The sequence below is a fragment of the Herpailurus yagouaroundi genome, unplaced genomic scaffold, assembly GCF_014898765.1.
Source record: "Herpailurus yagouaroundi ecotype Mexico unplaced genomic scaffold, PumYag 29, whole genome shotgun sequence".
Lineage (NCBI taxonomy): Eukaryota > Metazoa > Chordata > Mammalia > Carnivora > Felidae > Herpailurus > Herpailurus yagouaroundi.
In genome coordinates this window covers 11,225,237-11,243,147 of record NW_024412377.1, presented here as the reverse complement: position 1 = coordinate 11,243,147, position 17,911 = coordinate 11,225,237, and the positions used below count along the sequence as shown (strand labels likewise).

At 46.2% G+C, this 17,911-nt stretch overlaps 1 protein-coding gene across 1 annotated transcript in view; it reads right to left on the bottom strand.

The window, feature by feature from the left end:
* Positions 1–17,911, bottom strand: part of OTULINL (OTU deubiquitinase with linear linkage specificity like) — a 31,527-nt gene that overhangs the window by 3,769 nt on the left and 9,847 nt on the right. The window contains exons 2-6 of the mRNA XM_040494150.1: positions 5,896–6,055; positions 5,776–5,807; positions 5,583–5,674; positions 3,867–4,016; positions 552–680 (exon numbers count right to left, since the gene is read on the bottom strand). Coding sequence (XP_040350084.1) covers positions 552–680; positions 3,867–4,016; positions 5,583–5,674; positions 5,776–5,807; positions 5,896–6,055 — 563 coding nt within the window. The remainder of the gene's footprint in view (positions 1–551; positions 681–3,866; positions 4,017–5,582; positions 5,675–5,775; positions 5,808–5,895; positions 6,056–17,911) is intronic.

Below are 17,911 nucleotides of genomic sequence, written 5' to 3'. Positions count from 1 at the left end.
GCCACATGTATTAACTTATTCAATCCTCACAATAACAGTACAAGGGACGCGATACTCACATATCGGTTTTACTCATCAAAAAACCACAGCACAAAAATTTTACGGTATTTACCGGGGAGGGTTCATTTCAAGAATTCCAAATCTGTGTCTATTAAAAGGCAGGAAAAGTCTTAGTTCAAATGACAGCGTCTGTGGTGTCCCCAAGTTATTAATGGGGCACATTCCAGAAGTGCATTTCTGAATGCCCTGTCTGGACCTTGCACCACATCTCTCTGGGGAAAACGAAAGTACGGGACTGTTAAGGTTTCCTGGCCAGCCCACAAAGGCCTCCTGAACCCATAACGGGCCTAATTATCACACACAACACTGCTCTCGTTGGTTACTTGGGAGGAGAAAGAACAGGAAAGCCCATCGTCAGCTCCTAGAAGAGGCGCTCCTGCCCACAGGTCCTCCCCGAGAGGCATCGGGTGACAGGCGTGACAGAGAAGAGTCACTCACTGCACCCGGGTGTGTGCTTTCATTCCTCGTCTTTTCTTCCCCCAGACACTCACCTGCGTTTTCAATAATTCCACACATTTACGTAACTTTCCAAACACATTGGAACCTGTATACTTCTCAGGACCAAAACTGTATTGCTGGATCCAATTACAACCTTGTGAAAAGAGCAGTTTTTCAGGAAGCTTGAAAAGGAAGGAGATGCCAACCGTGATTAGTACCTCAACGTTTATGACATTACAACCTAGAATATGTCATGGCACACGATCTTATCTCACTCAGGAATCTCCATTTAAAAAGACTAAATAAAAACATAGAGTTTCTTCTTTTAGATCTGTGGATTAAGGGATTTGGATCATATTCTTTCCCTCTTTTTTTTTTTTTTTTTGAGAGAGAGAGAGAGGGAGCACAAGCAGGAGAGAGGGGCAGAGAGGGAGAGAACCTTTTCCTTTTTTAATGTTTCCTTATTTATTTTTGAGAGAGTGAGAGGCAGAGACAGAGCATGAGTGGGGGAGGGGGCAGGGGGAGAGAAAGAGAGAATCTTAAGCAGGCTCCATGCTCAGCGTGGAGCCCGACTTGGGGCTTGATCCCACGAACCACGAGACCATGACCTGAGCCAAAACCAAGAGTTGGACACTTGACCCACTGGGCCACCCAGGCACCCCACAGAGAGAGACAGAATCTTAAGTGGGCTCCACACCTAGCATGGAGCCCGATGCGGGTCTCAAACTCACAACTGTGAGATCAGATGACGACCTGAGCCAACATTCAAGAGTTGGATGCTTAACCGACTGAGCCGCCCAGGTGCCCCTGGATCGTATTCTTCTTCTTTTTTTTTTTTAATGTTTATTTTTGAGAGAGAGAGAGAGAGACAAAGTACAAGGAGAGGGGGAGAGAGAGAGAGAGAGAGAGAGAGAGAGAGAGAAAGGGAGACACAGAATCCAAAGCAGGATCCAGGCTCCAAGCTGTCAGCACAGAGCCTGATGCGGGACTTGAACCCACAAACTGTGAAATCATCACCTGAGCTGAAGTCAGACGCTTAACCGACTGAGCCACCCAGGCGCCCCGTGGATCATATTCTTAATTTACAATTTCACAGCTGATGAAATCCTACATGAAGATTTTGTCTATGAAACCATCTTTCTGCATAAAACACTTCCCCAACTGCCTAGGTATATCCGTTTAGAAATTATGTTTACCCTAACAACGCTAGAATACCGTAGCATATCGCGGAGCATATGGATTTTAGAATAAGGCACTTGGGGGTCCAAACCTCACTCTGTCACTCACCAGCCAAGAGACTGCTCAACCAGTGCAGATTATTTACCCTCTGAGCCTCATCCTCTACCATAAATCAAGGACAAGATATCCATTTTACAGGACTCCGGCTGGGACTAAGTAAGACCACAGAATTTGTAAGACTCTGATCCAGTGAAGGGATCTAACCCATACCCCACCCGGCTGAGCCTGGGGAACCCCGGGGTGTGGCCGTATTCCCTGTCCTCGGCAGCTGGCCGCGGGGCTGGCACCCCGCACACACTTGATGAGTGCTTCCTAGATAAAATGAAACTAATAAAAGCAACTCTCAAGGAAGAAATGGGAAGGAAATAGAGCATGTGCAGCTATATATATGCATATACTTTATATACTCCTATTTCTTTGTGCTTCTGCCCTTAAATGTACATCCTAGGTTGAACTTCCTGCATTCAAAATAAAAATTCAGGTTGTTCATCAAGAATGTACTGCCTCAGGGCACCTCAGTGGCTCAGTTGGTTGAGCGTCCGACTCTCAATTTCAGTTCAGGTCACGATCCCAGGGTTGTGGGATCGAGCCCTGCATCGGGCTCCATGCTGAGTGTAGAGCCTGCTTACGATATTCTCTTTCTCTCCCTCTCTGCCCCTCTCCCCTACTCATGCTCGCTGTCTCTCTCTCTCTCTCTCTCTCTCTCTCTCCCTAAAAAGTAAAAAACAAAAAATAAAGAATAAAAATAAATAAAATAAAATAAAATAAAGAATATATTGCCTTATACCATTAAAATGAAAAAAAAAAAAAACCAACAAGGCACAGACTGGGAGAAAATATTTGCAAATCACATATCTGATAAAGCACTTGTGTTCAGAATATATAAAGAAATCTCAAAATCCAATCAATAATAAAATAAGAAGGGGCAAAAGATTTGAACAGACACTTCTGTAAAAAGATAATAATGGATGGCCAATAAGCACATGGAAAGATGTTCATCCCTCCTCACTAGCAGAATGCTCACTAAAAGCACAGTGACGCCAGCGCACATCTATCACAATGGCTAAAAAACCCAAAAAACAAAAAACCCCAAATCTGACAATCCTGGTTAGAACTGGGAACAACTGGAACTCTTACACGCTACTGGTGGAAATGCAAAATGGCCGCACCACACGGGAGATCAGTTTGGTAGGTTCTTATGAACTCGGACCTACACCTACCATATGAGCCAACAATCTCACTCCCAGGCATTCGCCCAAAAGGAATGAAAACTTCCATTCATACAAAATCTTGTACGGGATTGTCAAAAACTAGAGATAATCCAGATGTCCTTCAACTGAAGAACGGATAAACAAACTATGTCATACTTACATCAAGGAATATCACTCAACAGTAAAAAGGAATGAACTACAAATTCACAGAATGTGGATGAATTGAAATGCATTTTTTAAAAAAGTTTTTTAATGTTTTATTTTTGAGAGACAGAGAGAGAGTATGAGCAGGGGAAGGAACAGAGAAAGAGAGACAGACAGACAGAATCCAAAGCAGGCTCCAGGCTCAGAGCTGTTAGCACAGAGCCCGACGCGAGGCTTGAACTCGTGAACCACGAGATCATGACCTGAGCCGAAGTCGGACGCTTAACTGACTGAGCCACCCAGGCACCCCTGAATTGCAATGCATTTTGCTAAGCGAGAGAAGTCAGATGCAAAAGGCTACACACTGGATAGTTCATTGATATGACATTCTGGAAAAGGTAAAACCATAGGGTCTTAAGACCAACCAGCGATGGCCCTGGGCTAGGGGTGAGGAAGGGCTGACTACAAAGGAACAGTGGAGAATCTCTGGAGCGCTCTATGCGTTTGTTAAACCTCAAATAACCGTAGAGTAAAAAAGTGAGTTTCAGTAGACCACCTTGCTTCTGAAGAATGGATGCCCTTCTCGAGCAAAGATGGTGGCATCCAAAGCAAACACAACTGAGCATGGCGGCCTTTCTGAGATGGAGGGGGCCACAGGGCCTTCGAAGGCTCCTTCAACCTCGGGACGCACAAAGCCGCCCACTGAAGACCCAGCCATCTGCGCTACAGTTCTTGTCAACGCAACGTTCCCCGCCCCGTTTCCAGCGGACATACCTTCACAATGTCTTTTTCTTTCATCCACGATGGAAAGGAGAGGCCCTGGCTGAATATCTGAAACAACACTGACCTCAGTGCGTCATAGTTGTCTCTCTTTACTTGTCGGACACATTTGATGTGATGCCTCCAAAACAGCTCCTCGTAAGCCTGTCCACACAAAAACAGAAAGTTCGTTTTCAAACCCTCTGGATAAGGGAATAGAGAGAGTGAATTCACTGTATTGTCAGCGAGGCATTACCCCCAAAGAAAGGGGGCAACAGAGACAATAACAATTATAAATTATGAATGCGACCACATGTCACTATTTTATTCTGAGAGCAGGGGAGGTGAGCAGGGGAGGGACAGAGAGAGAGGGAAAGAGAGAATCCCAAGCAGGCTCCGCACTACCAGCACATAGCCCAATGCGGGGCTCGAATCTATGAACGAGGAGACCATGACCTGAGCCGAGATCAAAAGTCAGAGGCTTAACCGACTGAGCCATCCAGATACCCCATGAGGACATGTCATTTCAAAGGGACACTTGTGGGGCACCTGGCGGTTCGGTAGGTTAAGCGGCGACTTTGGCTCAGATCATGATCTTGTGGTTCGTGGGTTTAAGCCCCATGTCGGGCTCTGTGCTGACAGCCTGGAGCCTGAAGTCTCCTTCGGATTCTGTATCTTCCCCCTCTCTCTCTCTCTCTCTCTCTCTTAAAAATAAATAAACAGGGGCGCCTGGGTGGCGCAGTCGGTTAAGCATCCGACTTCAGCCAGGTCACGATCTCGCGGTCCGTGAGTTCGAGCCCCGCATCAGGCTCTGGGCTGATGGCTCGGAGCCTGGGGCCTGTTTCCGATTCTGTGTCTCCCTCTCTCTCTGCCCCTCCCCCGTTCATGGTCTGTCTCTCTCTGTCCCAAAAATAAATAAAAAACGTTGAAAAAAAAATTAAAAAAATAATAAATAAATAAATAAATAAATAAACATTAAAAATTCTTTAAATAAAAATAAAAAAAATAAAAGGACATTTGTGTGTATTCAGTCCGTGTCATGCTTTTTCAACTGACACCTTCCTGGAAGCCCAGGAGCAAAAGAATGCCATTTAGGGGTGATGATGGCTATAATGTGACCAAAGGGAAAAGAAAATACTATATACGTTTAAGACCTCGCTAAAAATGACTTGAAACAAAAATTTCTTTTTTTTTAATTTTTAAAAAATGTTTATTTATTATTGAGAAACAGAGACAGAGCACAAGCAGGGGAGGGGCAGAGAGAAGGGGACACACAGAATCGGAAGCAGGCTCCAGGCTCTGAGCTGTCAACACAGAGCTCAACGCGGGGCTCAAACTCACAAACCGCAAGATCATGACCGGAGCCAAAGTCAGACGCTTAACCGACTGAGCCACCCAGGCGCCCCTTGAAATAAAACCTTCTCGTTGCTGACAAGGTTGGATAGCACCGCTGGGAAAAGTTACCAAGGTCGGTCCAATGGAAAATTCTAAAACTCCTCAGAATTTTACATCCAGGTGCCTAATCCCTGCAAAGACAGAAGTCCCCCCTGCTTGTCCAGAGAGCCCGTATGCTTGGCGGGCAGAGCTGAAGAGTGCCACCCTCGAGTTTCCTGAAGTGACAGCCTACGGTACGCCATCGTCCACGCCCTCAGTAAAGCAGGGCGGAATGTTAGTTTCCTGATTTTTACACACAAATTCCCCATCGTCCGTGACCTGTATAAACTGACGCACCTTCCGCATCAGCTTGGCACGCGGCGTCTCTCCCTTCCATTCTCTCGCAGAGTAACTGAGGAGATCGACCTCCGCCTCCACGCTGAGGTTCCCTGGACCAAATCAGATAGGAAAGGTAGTGAATTTTCCCTTTTCCTCGCCCTTCTTGAACCCTCCCTGCACCTTAGAAATAAGAAAACATGACAATACTTACTTTTGAACTTTCTCTGCAGATATCCAATCCACCTAAAAGGTAAAGGGAAAATAATATCAAAAATCTACTCTGGAAAGCAAGGGTCTATTGGTGAAACTGGAGGATAATACAACCACCTACCATTTCAGCCGGCGCCCTAAATAGGAGTGCATCCTCCTCACGTAGCAGAGGGCAGCCACCAGGAATGCTACCGCCAGCGTCACTGAGCCCCTGGCTACCTTCCACGCAGTATCCAAGGCTTGGCTGGTGACCAGCGTCCAGGAGTGAACCTGGTCACTTCCTGCAAAAATTTAATAATAGAAAAAAGACACGTCACAATTACCCAAGTCAGCTTTAAGGGAGGGAAATATATCGCTCATTGTACCTGCCAAGTGTCTGTCATTGAGTACATGAACAGTTTTTAAGGCATTCAAAAATTTAATCTGAAAGTTAAAGAAACACCCAGTTCTCCTCTAATCAATGTCATATGTAAGAATGTCTTTGTCCCACACAATTCACGAGGAATAATCATAAAGCATAGGCTTCGGAATCCCTCAGACCTGTTCAAACCCGTGTCTCGACTAGCCTGGCTGTGTGACTGTGAGAAAGCTCACTTCTCTACTCCCAATTGTCTTGACTGCAACACTGGGGAAAAATGCCGATCTCCCCGGAGAAAGATGGAATGAAATTAATTAAGAATGCACCCTGTGTTGCATATCTGCTGAATCCAAGAATGGTTCCAGCAGGGATCCTGCTCCACACCAGAGTCCTCCAGTGATGCCACCACCATGTACATCTGCCCACTTGGGTTTGTTTTGTTTGTTTTTTAAGTAGAGAGAGAGCACAATTGGAGGAGGGGGCAGAGGGAGAGAGAGAAAATCTCCAGCAGGCTCCACGCTCAGCGCAGAGCCCAACGTGGGACTCAATCCCACAACCTCGGGATCATGACCTGAGCTGAAATCAGGAGTTGGACACCCAATTGACAGAGTGACCCAGGTGCCCCGCCTTTTGTTTTTGTTTTTGTTTTTTTTTAATTTTAGAGCCACTTGGATATTCTTAAAGCATTAGGAGCGATGACAGATGGCATCACCTTAACACACACAATGAGTGGTCCAAACCGCGGGCACACAGACATCATTTCCAGGGAGTGGACACCTCAGCAGAGCTGTGAGGTGGAGACAGATGTGCTGTGTGTGGTCCACACTGCAATTCCTGATTTGGCCAGAGAGCATGAACGGGCCTCAAGAGCTCCAACCGCATACTTGCAATATCTTACTATGTGCAGCACATTCCCAATTATATGATGCTTGAGCATGTAAAATGCCGAAGTACAAATGAGGAAGAGAACTTTTGAATAGTGGCCAAACCTCCCGGGGTTCATTGTGAAATCTTCCCCTCCCTGGCACAAGGTTTAGTAAAATTCCAGTGATTAACGGTAGTAAAAGCCTCAGCAATTCAGAATCTACAGTTTTAGCATTTTTTTTTAAAGTAGGCTCCACACCCAATGTGGGGCTTGAACTCCTGGCCCTGAGATCAAGAGTCGCATGCCCCACCGACTGAGCCAGCCAGGTGCCCAAATTTTAGCATTTTTGACCATACCGATAGTTGATGTACATTTAAACTCTCACAAGAATTTACTAGCAAATAAAGAAATTAAGTTACCAGTGAATGAACCTAGACATATTTGCAATTACTTAAAAGGGCATTTTCTGGGGCGCCTGGGTGGCGCAGTCGGTTGGGCCTCCGACTTCAGCCAGGTCACGATCTCGCGGTCCGTGAGTTTGAGCCCCGCGTCGGGCTCTGGGCTGATGGCTCGGAGCCTGGAGCCTGTTTCCGGTTTTGTGTCTCCCTCTCTCTCTGCCCCTCCCCCGTTCATGCTCTGTCTCTCTCTGTCCCCAAAATAAAAAAAAAATTAAAAAAAAGGGCATTTTCTTCTTTTTTATGTTAGTTATTATTTTTTAATATAATTTATTGTCAAATTGGCTAACATGCAGTGTGTACAGTGTGCTCTTTTTTGGGGGTAGATTCCCATGATTCCTCGTTTGTCTTCAACACCCAGTGCTCATCTGAACAAGTGCCCTCCTCAATGCCCATCACCCATTTGCCCCTCTCCCCCATCCCCCCTCCCATCAACCCTCAGTTTGTTCTCTGTATTTAAGAGTCTCTTATGGTTTGCCTCCCTCCCTCTCCGTTTGTAACCATTTTTCCCCTTCCCCTCCCTCATGGTCTTCTGTTAAGTTTCTCAAATTCCACATATGAGTGAAAACATATGATATCTGTCCTTCTCTGACTTATTTCACTCAGCATAATACCCTCCAGTTCCATCCACATTGCTGCAAATGGCAAGATTTCATTCTTTCTCATTGCCAAGTAGCATTCCATTGTATATATAAACCACATCTTCTTTATCCATTCATCAGTGGATGGATATTTAGGCTCTTTCCATAGTTTGGCTATTGTTGAAAGCGCTGCTGTAAACATTGAGATACATGTGCCCCTATGAATCAGCACTCTGTATCCTTTGGATAAATTCCTAGCAGTGCTATTGCTGGGTCGTAAGTTGTTCTACTTTTAATTTTTTGAGGAACCTCCACACTGTTTTCCAGAGCAGCGGCACCAGTTTGCACTCCCACCAACAGTGCAAGAGGGTTCCCATTTCTCCACATCCTTGCCAGCATCTGTTGTTTCCTGAGTTGTTCACTTTAGCCACTCTGACTAGTGTGAGGTGATATCTCAGTGTGGCTTTGATTTGTATTTCCCTGATGATGAATGACGTTGAGCATCTTTTCATGTGTCTGTTGGCCATCTATCCAAAGATGTCTTCTTTGAAAAGTGTCTATTCATGTCTTCTGCTCATTTCTTCACTAGGTTTTTCGTTTTGGGGGTGTTAAGTTTGGTAACTTTATAGATTTTGGATACTAACCCTTTATCTGATATGTCGTTTGCAAATATCTTTTCCATTCCATTGGTTGCCTTTTAGTTTTGTTGATTGTTTCCTTTGCAGTGCAGAAGCTTTTTATCTTGATGAGGTCTCAATAGTTCATTTTTGCTTTTAATTCCCTTGCCTTTGGAAACGTGTCAAGCAAGAAATTGCTGTGGCTGAGGTCAAAGAGGTTGTTGCCTGTTTTCTCCTCTAGGGTTTTGATGGTTTCCTGTCTCACATTTAGGTCTTTCATCCATCTTGAGTTTGTTTTTGTGTATGATGTAAGAAAGTGGTCTATTTTCATTCTTCTGCACGTTGCTGTCCAGTTCTCCCAGCACCATTTGCTAAAGAGACTGTCTTTTTTTTCCATTGGATACTCTTTCCTGCTTTGTCAAAGATTAGTTGGCCATACATTTGTGGGTCCAATTCTGGGTCCTCTATTCTATTCCACTGGTCTATGTGTCTGTTTTGTGCCAATACCATACGGTCTTGATGATTACAACTTTGTGGTAGAGGCTAAAGTCTGGGATTGTGATGCTGACTGCTTTGGTTTTCTTTTTCAACGTTACTTTGCCCATTGGGGGTCTTTGTGGTTCCATACACATTTTAGGATTGTTTGTTCTAGCTCTGAGAAGAATGCTGGTACAATTTTGATTGGGATTACATTGAATGTGTAGATTGCTTTGGGTAGTATTGACGTTTTAACAATATTTATTCTTCCAATTCATGAGCACGGAATGTTTTCCCATTTCTTTGTGTCTTCTTCAATTTCCTTCATAAGCTTTCTATAGTTTTCAGCATCCAGATCTTTTACATCTTTGGTTAGGTTTATTCGTAGGTATTTTATGGTTCTTGGTGCAATTGTAAATGGGATCGATTTCTTGATTTCTCTTTCTGTCGCTTCATTATCGGTGTATAGAAATGCAACTGATTTCTGTACATTGACTTTGTATCCTGCGACTTTGTTGAATTCATGTTATCAGTTTTAGCAGATTTTAGTGGAGTCTTTTGGGTTTTCCAGGTAGAGTACCATGTCATCTGAAAAAAGTAAAAGTCTGACTACTTCTTTGACAATTTCAATGCCTTTTATTTCATTTTGTTGTTTGATTGCGGATGCTAGGACTTCCAACACTATGCTAAACAACAGCGGTGAGATGGACATCCCTGTCGTGTTCCTGATCTCAGGGGGAAAGTTCTCAGTTTAAAAGAACATTTTCAAAAACAGGTACTCATCTGTTTAGAACAATTAATTAGCTGTTCACTATACATTTACTCCTGCCTACATATTTAGTAAAACTTTGTGTGAGTTGTTTAAAAATGTAAAGCTAATAAATAAAAAAGTCAATAAAAAATGTAAAAATATGTAAAGCTATACTGCCTTTACATCTACAATTTAGATTTTTATTAATTCAGTGATTTCTCAACTGTGAAAAATTCTGACATATGTAAATAATTTTAGTAAGTCCTTAAATTCAGGAAAAACTAGAACTTTGTCTATGCGATACATAATTTCTTTTAACGTATTTATAAACTTTTCCCAGAAAAATGAATATTACACGATTTTAGTTTGTTTTTTCTCTTCATACACATTAGACATCTTTTCATTTAACTACACATAGATCTACATTATTCTTTTTAAAGAATGCATAATATTTTAGTATACATATAGACCATCACATGGGGTGCCTGAGTGGCTCTGTTGGTTAAGTGTCCGACTCTTGATTTTGGCTCAGATCATGATCTCACGGTTCATGGGATCGAGCCCTGCATTGGGCTCTGTACTGATAGCATGGAGCATGCTTGGGATTCTCCCTCTCCCTCTTTCTCTCTCTACTCTTCCCCCACTCTCTCTCTCTCAAAAAAAAAAAAAAAAAGATAGACAATCATATATGTAACATAATCATTGCCTCACAATAAACCATTTGGATTATTTCCCATTTTTCACTCTTACAAACACTGCTGAGAAAGACATTATCTTCCAATAGTCCTTATGAACTCATGGTAGCTTTTAGGATAATTTCAAAAGGAGGAAACTTTGGATCAAGGGGTGTGTACATTTTTAGTTTTGACAGATATTGCCAAAGCACCCTCTAAAACAAACCATCAACTAACACCCCCTTATGTGTATGAGCGTCCCTGTGTCCCTAAACACCAGTTCCAGTCGTGATTTCTCACAGCCGTCCACATTTCTGTAGGAACACATTCACATTTCTTCTTCCGGGAAGAGCCTTTTAGAGCATCTGCCCATTTCCCACTGGGTGGCGCTCGTGTTTGTGTGGACTCAGAGGGCCTGCGGTCACTGAGGTGGGGTCTGGCTGCCGCGCCCTCCATGGGGCAACACTGCTCTCATCTGTCACAGACTCTAACCAACCCACTGTAGTCTCGGGGTTACTTCCAGGCCTTTTGGGGCCCTTGATTTAAGACCCCCTAAGCCAGGGCCTTCTCCTGAGCATGAGGCCACTCCATAGCAGCTGCCCAGGGCTTCCACGGGACCCACTACAGATTGTGGGTCTCCTCACTCCTACACACACACAACACACTTCCTTAGCCTAATGCCCTCATCCTTGAAATTAAGCCCTGCCTCCAACCCAGAAAAGGGATATGATCAACTTATTAGAAAAAACCACGTGAGGGCTCAGTACGCCTTTTCCGTGCAAACCTAGACTACAAACTTAAACTCCTGGCTTCCCCCTACCTAACTGGCACAGGTTTTGGTCAAGTGACTCAAACCAAAGAAGGACCAGGGTGCACGAACATGGCGGCTGGTGTGGGTGCCAGGGAGCGACCCGGAGGAGGGAACCCGTAAGTCCCGTGTAAGCGGCTGCAGCTCACACAGCCCTGAGGTGTTTGCACAATATATGAAAATATTATAAGGAGTGGGGCTTCTTCATCTAAGGAGAGGAAGTGCAGTGTTTTAGTAGGAAAAAGTATGGCTCCATTGATAATTAAAATAGCTACAGTTGGAATTTCGCTATAAGCCAGAGCCCCTCATGGGCTTTCCAGGCGTTCTCTTGGGTCACCTAGGTGGCTCAGTCCATTAAGTGTCCAACTCTTGGTTTAGGCTCAGGTCATGATCTCATGATTCATGAGTCCGAGCCCCGTGTCAGGCTCTGAGCTGACAGCAGAGAGCCTGCTTGGGATTCTCTCTCCCTCTCTCTGCACACCGCCCCCTCACCCCACACCCCGCACATGTGCGCTTTCTCTCGCTCTCACTCTCTCTCAACGTAAATAAATAAACTTAAAAAAAATAAAGTAATTCTCTCATTTGCTCCTGCAAACATTGCCCCACCCCCATCCCGGCCCTGCTCCTACACTGGTGACTTCTTGGGCTTCTGTTTCTCCACCTGGGGATCAAAACACAATGCAACCGTGCCTGGAACACAGGAAGTGCCATGCTGGCCCTCCTGATCCTTCCTGAAGAGTCACGTGGTAGGGGAAGGAGGGCATGGGCGGAGTGGTTTCTGCCTCTGGAGTGGCTGGTTGTAAGGGTGGGTGGAAATGTTAGGGAAGCGCTGAGCAAGCCGTCTGGCAAAGCCTGAGTCCCTAGTCTGTGTTGATCATTATTTTTATTGCTACTACTGTCACCACCCTTATTCTGCAGATGAGGATGCGAGGGAGAGAGAGATTAAATATGTAAGTGGTAAAGCTGGAATCCCAAGACAGGGCAATGCGGTGCCAACATTGAGTGCCTTATCACTTGGCTGTCCTGCCTGTGGACTGTGCAGCTGAGTAAGTCTTCAAATTAACTTTGCTGCAGCAAGTGGAATTAAGACTCTTTAAAAAGAGAATTAAAATCAATTTTTCCCGCGCGTGTCAACAACTGGTTTACAACTCAAAAGCAACAGCCATAGGCAAGAATATCACGAATGAGGTGCCTTGCAAAATACGATCACAAACATGACTTGGATGATCTCATGAGAGTCAAATCTCATCTCCCCAAATACAGCTGAGGGGGGATTAAAGTCTCTCATGGCAGGATCTTCACGGGGGAATCCCCCGTCCGCCAGCCCAGGGAGAGAATTCAGGGAGGATTCAGCCCTGGCCCAGCCTCCCCTCCCCTGCCCAAGAGGACCCGGGCTTGGGTGAGGCTTTACCCCGACAAACAGGAAGGAGGGCAAAGCCCCACCAGTGATCTGGTCATTGAACACAATACAGAGAGGAAGGAGGACGAGGACCTCCCAGAAACAAGGGATGGGGGCAGGTTTTGGTGATGAACAATCTCCAGGAAGCGAAGAGGATTGGAAGAGAACAGAAGCACCGTCAGAATTATGGGTTTGGTCCTCTTTCAGGTTCGTCAAGAGACAAAAAACCCAGGGTCTTTTCAGGACTTTTGGAACGGACAACCCGGGTGGTGGCTGAAATGAGGCCGCCATGCATTTCTGTCCTCTTGGAAAGTGGATTCATTAGGCCTCACACATCCCCCCAATCTTCAGCACGAAGACACGCGAGAGACCCCAACCCATACTGTGGGAAGAAGTCATACTTAAGTAGTTAAGATATCCTGGAGCAACTGCACCAGAGCCTCCTGAAGTCAACAACGCAGCTATCTGAACGTAAAATCTGATCTGCCATCACTCAAACTGTATATGGCAGATGAGACCACTGACTAGAACTGAGAAGAGAAAAAAAAAAAAAAAAGCGCCACCTTTTTGTGGTAAAATTCTACTTAGAGTTTTTTCCATTCTCTAAAATGTACCAAAGTCGAAATAATTCAAACATTAAAACAGGAAACCAAAAAGAAAAAAAGAAAAAGGAAAAGAGCCCTGAAAACAAAACCAAAACTCACTGAAGAGCCGGAAACAGAGTGATTATGCACACGGCAGCTCCCCCCGGGAGCCCTGGGCTCCTTCTCGTGGAAACTCCTCAGTGTCTCCTTCGCCCTAGAAACTTCCAGTGACTTCCTGGGCCCAGGCAGCCCATCCATTCCTGCCTCTACTTGTCTCCCAATCTTACTCATGGTACAGCAGTCCATGGCGCCTTCTCCCCGCACACGTCCACACAGCCAACCGCATCTGGCTGTTGACTTTCTCCTGAAGCAGATCAGGGGCTACCCAGTGGGCCACAGAAGGGGGAGATTAGGCCTGAGCCAAAAGACCTAAAAGGCGATTTAACTTAGAAATTTGAGAGCACAGGGAGCGAAGAAGTATGTGTATTAATGTCATCTTGTTAAAAACAACATTCAAGGTAAAAGATACTAATGTAATTTAATGACTTCAACAGCCCCTCCATGTGCATCAGTAGCATGTTATGGTTATTTAGCAGGAGGTAGGGGAGAGAGCGCCCGAGAGAGACTGCCGGATCAGGGAGCAGAGGGGAGCCTGGGGCGGGGGTGGAGGGGGGGAGCCCCAGGACAGCTCCCACTCTCTGCCACCAGAGGAGTGAAGGGGTGGGGCGTCCCACCCAGGGACAGGGGGAGCGACACAGACGTTTCAGAGGCGTTGGTAAACTTTTCACTTTTCTGAGCTGAGTTGTGGAACACCACCCGCTCTGAAAAAGTGAAGGTGGCTTCGGGGTTATCCTAACCAAAGGTTAGTACTGCAGAGAGGCGTGATCAGAAACCCCATGGTGCCATGGACCCAGGAGGATCAGGGAAGGCCTTCCTTTCTCCTGCTAGCCCTTCCCTGGTTATACTTCCTTCCCCTAAACCCTCACCCCGGGCTGGCAGGTAGTGAAAGTCACATGCTCTGTCCTGAAGGAGCTCATGGTCAGATGGCACAATGCCCTCCCATCAGGAAAGGCTCCTGGCCGGCTCGTCCAGGCCCACGGAGCCCCGACCCGTACACCCCACGGTCAGCACATCTGGGGGGGGGGGCGCGTGTCTCACTGCAGGGACTCAGAATAACAGCAGGGCCTGTGAACTGGATGCAGACATGGCAGGCAGGCCTCCATCCCCAAGCGGGTCACCTCTCTCTGGGGTTAACTGTGAGAAACCAAGAGGCTGGGGAACAAAGCAACATAATGTACGTGAGTCCAAACAAATAAACTAAGCGGGACGTAAGCCCAAGGGTAAACACACAGAACAAATCCCGGGAGGTCGGCAAAGTGTCTCTGGAGCGTGAGGAGACCACGAGAGAGGTTTTACAAGTCAGCACAGCAGTGGAAAGGAATACGCTTAAGTGGTCTTGCTTCTTGAAAAATCACAGGCTAGCTCTTTGTTTTCAGTTACAGAGGAAATATTCAGAAAAAAATATCCTCTTAACAAGTGCGAGGTCAAAGGACTTTGTAAGCTTTTGTAAATTTCAGTATGAATTCTGCTCAACTAAGAAATGACAGTCTTCGACTCAGTAAAGAACTATAACCAAAAAGTGCAAGATCGGTATCACTGAGGAAGACAGCCACCAAGGGGGAAGGTTTTTATCTTGAAAGTCATGATCAGTGAGACATTCAGCTGTAGCCCTGTCATGCAACCCACTTAGGCTCGAAGCACAATCCCCACGGGACGGGGCATGTTTTTACCCAAGGCTCCTGTTAAACTGAGCGTCAGTAAATACAACAGGAAACTGCTCCTTGCCAAACACTAACGGGGCTCTGGTGTGTGTGTGCGTGTCTGTAACAATGTCATAGCTCAGAGTTTTTCCATTCACTAGGGCAAAGTTCAGGGGTGTTAATTGCAACCCATCACTTTAAAAGAGAAGTTAAATTTTCTAATCATGCGTAGGGGATTTTGAACCCTCCCAGCTATAAAAATACAAAAGCTGGAGGTGGGATAGGCTTCTGTGGACCAGCAAGTTGTAACTCCTCCTCTGGAGAAAAATCTCAGCACGCCAGGATCACTTGCTCCACCCAGACACTCTCCTTGGCCCTGATCTGGCGAAACAAGCCAAAGACTCTGTCTTCACTCTGCCACTTTCTAGCTGTAGGACCTCAGACAAACCACTGAGCTTCAAGGATCTCGAAACATCTCTCTAATGGAGAAGACCATAGTGATAACAGACGGTTAGATGAAAGCAAACGCCAGCCACGAAAGTGTGCTTGTAACCACAGAGGCACAGTGCAAATGGAAACTCTCCCACTGAGTCCCTGTGAGCCTCCACCTCTGGGGGTGGGAACTCACTTCCGTTGGTGGGAGACCATCTTCTTTTCGGGAATATTTCTCTATTTATTGATCAAAGTCTATTGTTAGTCAATGAATATAGATTAAGCTCCTCCTGCAGGCAGAACACTGGGCCAAGAGCTGATGTTACAATTGCAAACAGAAGGCTGACCTCTCCTCGTGTGTCTGGGGCACGACCCAGGCAATGCTCCACAGAAACGTGGCTCCATCAGCAGAGGTACCACGGGTACCCGACCTAGTCCCACGTGAGCTAGAGCAGAGAGCCAGCGGGTACGGCAACAGTTCACAAGGCCAGGAAAGCAAGGGCCTTTAGACCCTTTAGAGATGCTGGTGTTACCTGAAAAGCAGGGAAAGTTCCTGAGCAAGAGGCTAGTGCGGTCAGACCTGTAACCATGCTTGAATCGTTATTGCTTGGAGTCATGAGGATCATGTCAGATGACTCTTCTATGCGACACCTTTTAAGTCTTTCACAGAATCACAGAATGCTTTGGGCGAAGGCGCTGGAGTTCTACTTGTTCTCCAAGGCCTGATTCACACCAGTCCCTCTGCAGAGCAGTGTAGACAGAGTGCTGTCCCCACCCCCGCCCCTGGCCGCCGCACTCTGTCTACACTGCAGGTCAGTTAGGCATATTTGTGACTGTGTCCTCTGCTGGCCTGGAAACACCTCTGAGGTGAAAGCTGAATCTTAATTTGCTGCGGACCTGGTCATCCGACGGCCTGTCGTGTGCACCCCTTCATCTCTGAGGTGGAGAAACTGAAGCCCAGAGAAAGCAAGTAGAAGTCTGAACTTGAACCAACAGGTTCTGACTCAAGGTCAGTGCCCTTTCAATTAACCTCATAACTGCCTTCCCGGGGCAATTCTCTCCCAAGAATTCAAAACAACTATAGAAGGCAGCTATCATTTCCATTGTGCCTGCTTCTCGTTGTCTCAACCAGTCCTCGTATGACACGGGCTCGAAGGGGTCTCTTCGTCATCCGGGCCACTCTCCTCCGAACCCATGCCACACTTAAAGGGAGACCACAGGACAGAACGCAATGTCCTGAGCGTGACCCCCCAGGAGACAATCCAAAAACATGACCACTCCTTCATGCTCGGTCAGGGGTCGGCCAGTTTTCTTGTATAGGGTCAGAGAGTATCTTAGGCTTGCCTGCCATCTGGTCTCTGTGTCAAGTACCCAAATGGGCCCTGACAGAAAAACAACCATTAGACAATACACAGTGAGGCTGTGTTCCAAGAAAACCTTATTTACAGACACCGAAATCCAAAGTTCATGTAAGTTTTACAGGTGAGGAAGTGGCATTCTTTTGAGTTTTTTTCCTTTCTGACCATTAAAAAAAAAAAGTCAAAACCATTCTTAGCTCACAGGCCATATAAAAACAGAGCGGAACCAGATTCAGCCCATGGACTGTGCTTTGCCAAACCCTGTTCTAGACGATACACTCCAAGTAATGCATCCAGCCCGAGATTGTATCAGTCAGTTTTCGTACAGCTGAGAAACAAAAAGCCCTCCACTCACAAGTAGCCTGCCATCAACTAAAAGCCCCGTTGCTGGAGTAAGTGTCCCCAGCCTTCGAAGGGGGAGGCAGGGATCTGCACTTTTATCCCACCGTTCTTCAAATTTCCAGCTGGAAGTGCTTTCCAGGAGCCCTGGCTCCGCCCTCTGCCCCAGCCTTCACTCGCCTGACTGACTCCTTCCCAAGCACCACGCCTGATGGCAGGTTGGGAGATACTGCTCAGCTCAGCCCCTCCTCCACCCTCCAGAGAGGGCCTCGGGCCTGACCTTTTAGGTGTGAGCTCAGCTCAGGCATGGCTAGCAAGCCCATCTGGCCACACAAGTGGAACTTGTGGGTTTTATCACTGAGCTGACATTTAAAAAAAAAAAGATTGTGTTTTTAATGTTTATTTTTTTTTGAGAGAGAGAGAGAGATGGAGTGTGAGCAGGGGAGGGGCAGAGAGGGAGACATAGACTCCAAAGCAGGCTCCAGGCTCTGAGCTGTCAGTACAGAGCCTGATGTGGGGCTCGAACCCATGAACCATGAGATCACGGCCTGAGCCGAAGTCGGGCACTTAACCAACTGAGCCACCAAGGTGCCTCCTGAGCTAACATTTTAAAAATCTCTGACTCCTGTGTCCACCTTTCAGTTCGGCCAGGTCCCGGGAAGGGAAGCAAGGGGGTGAT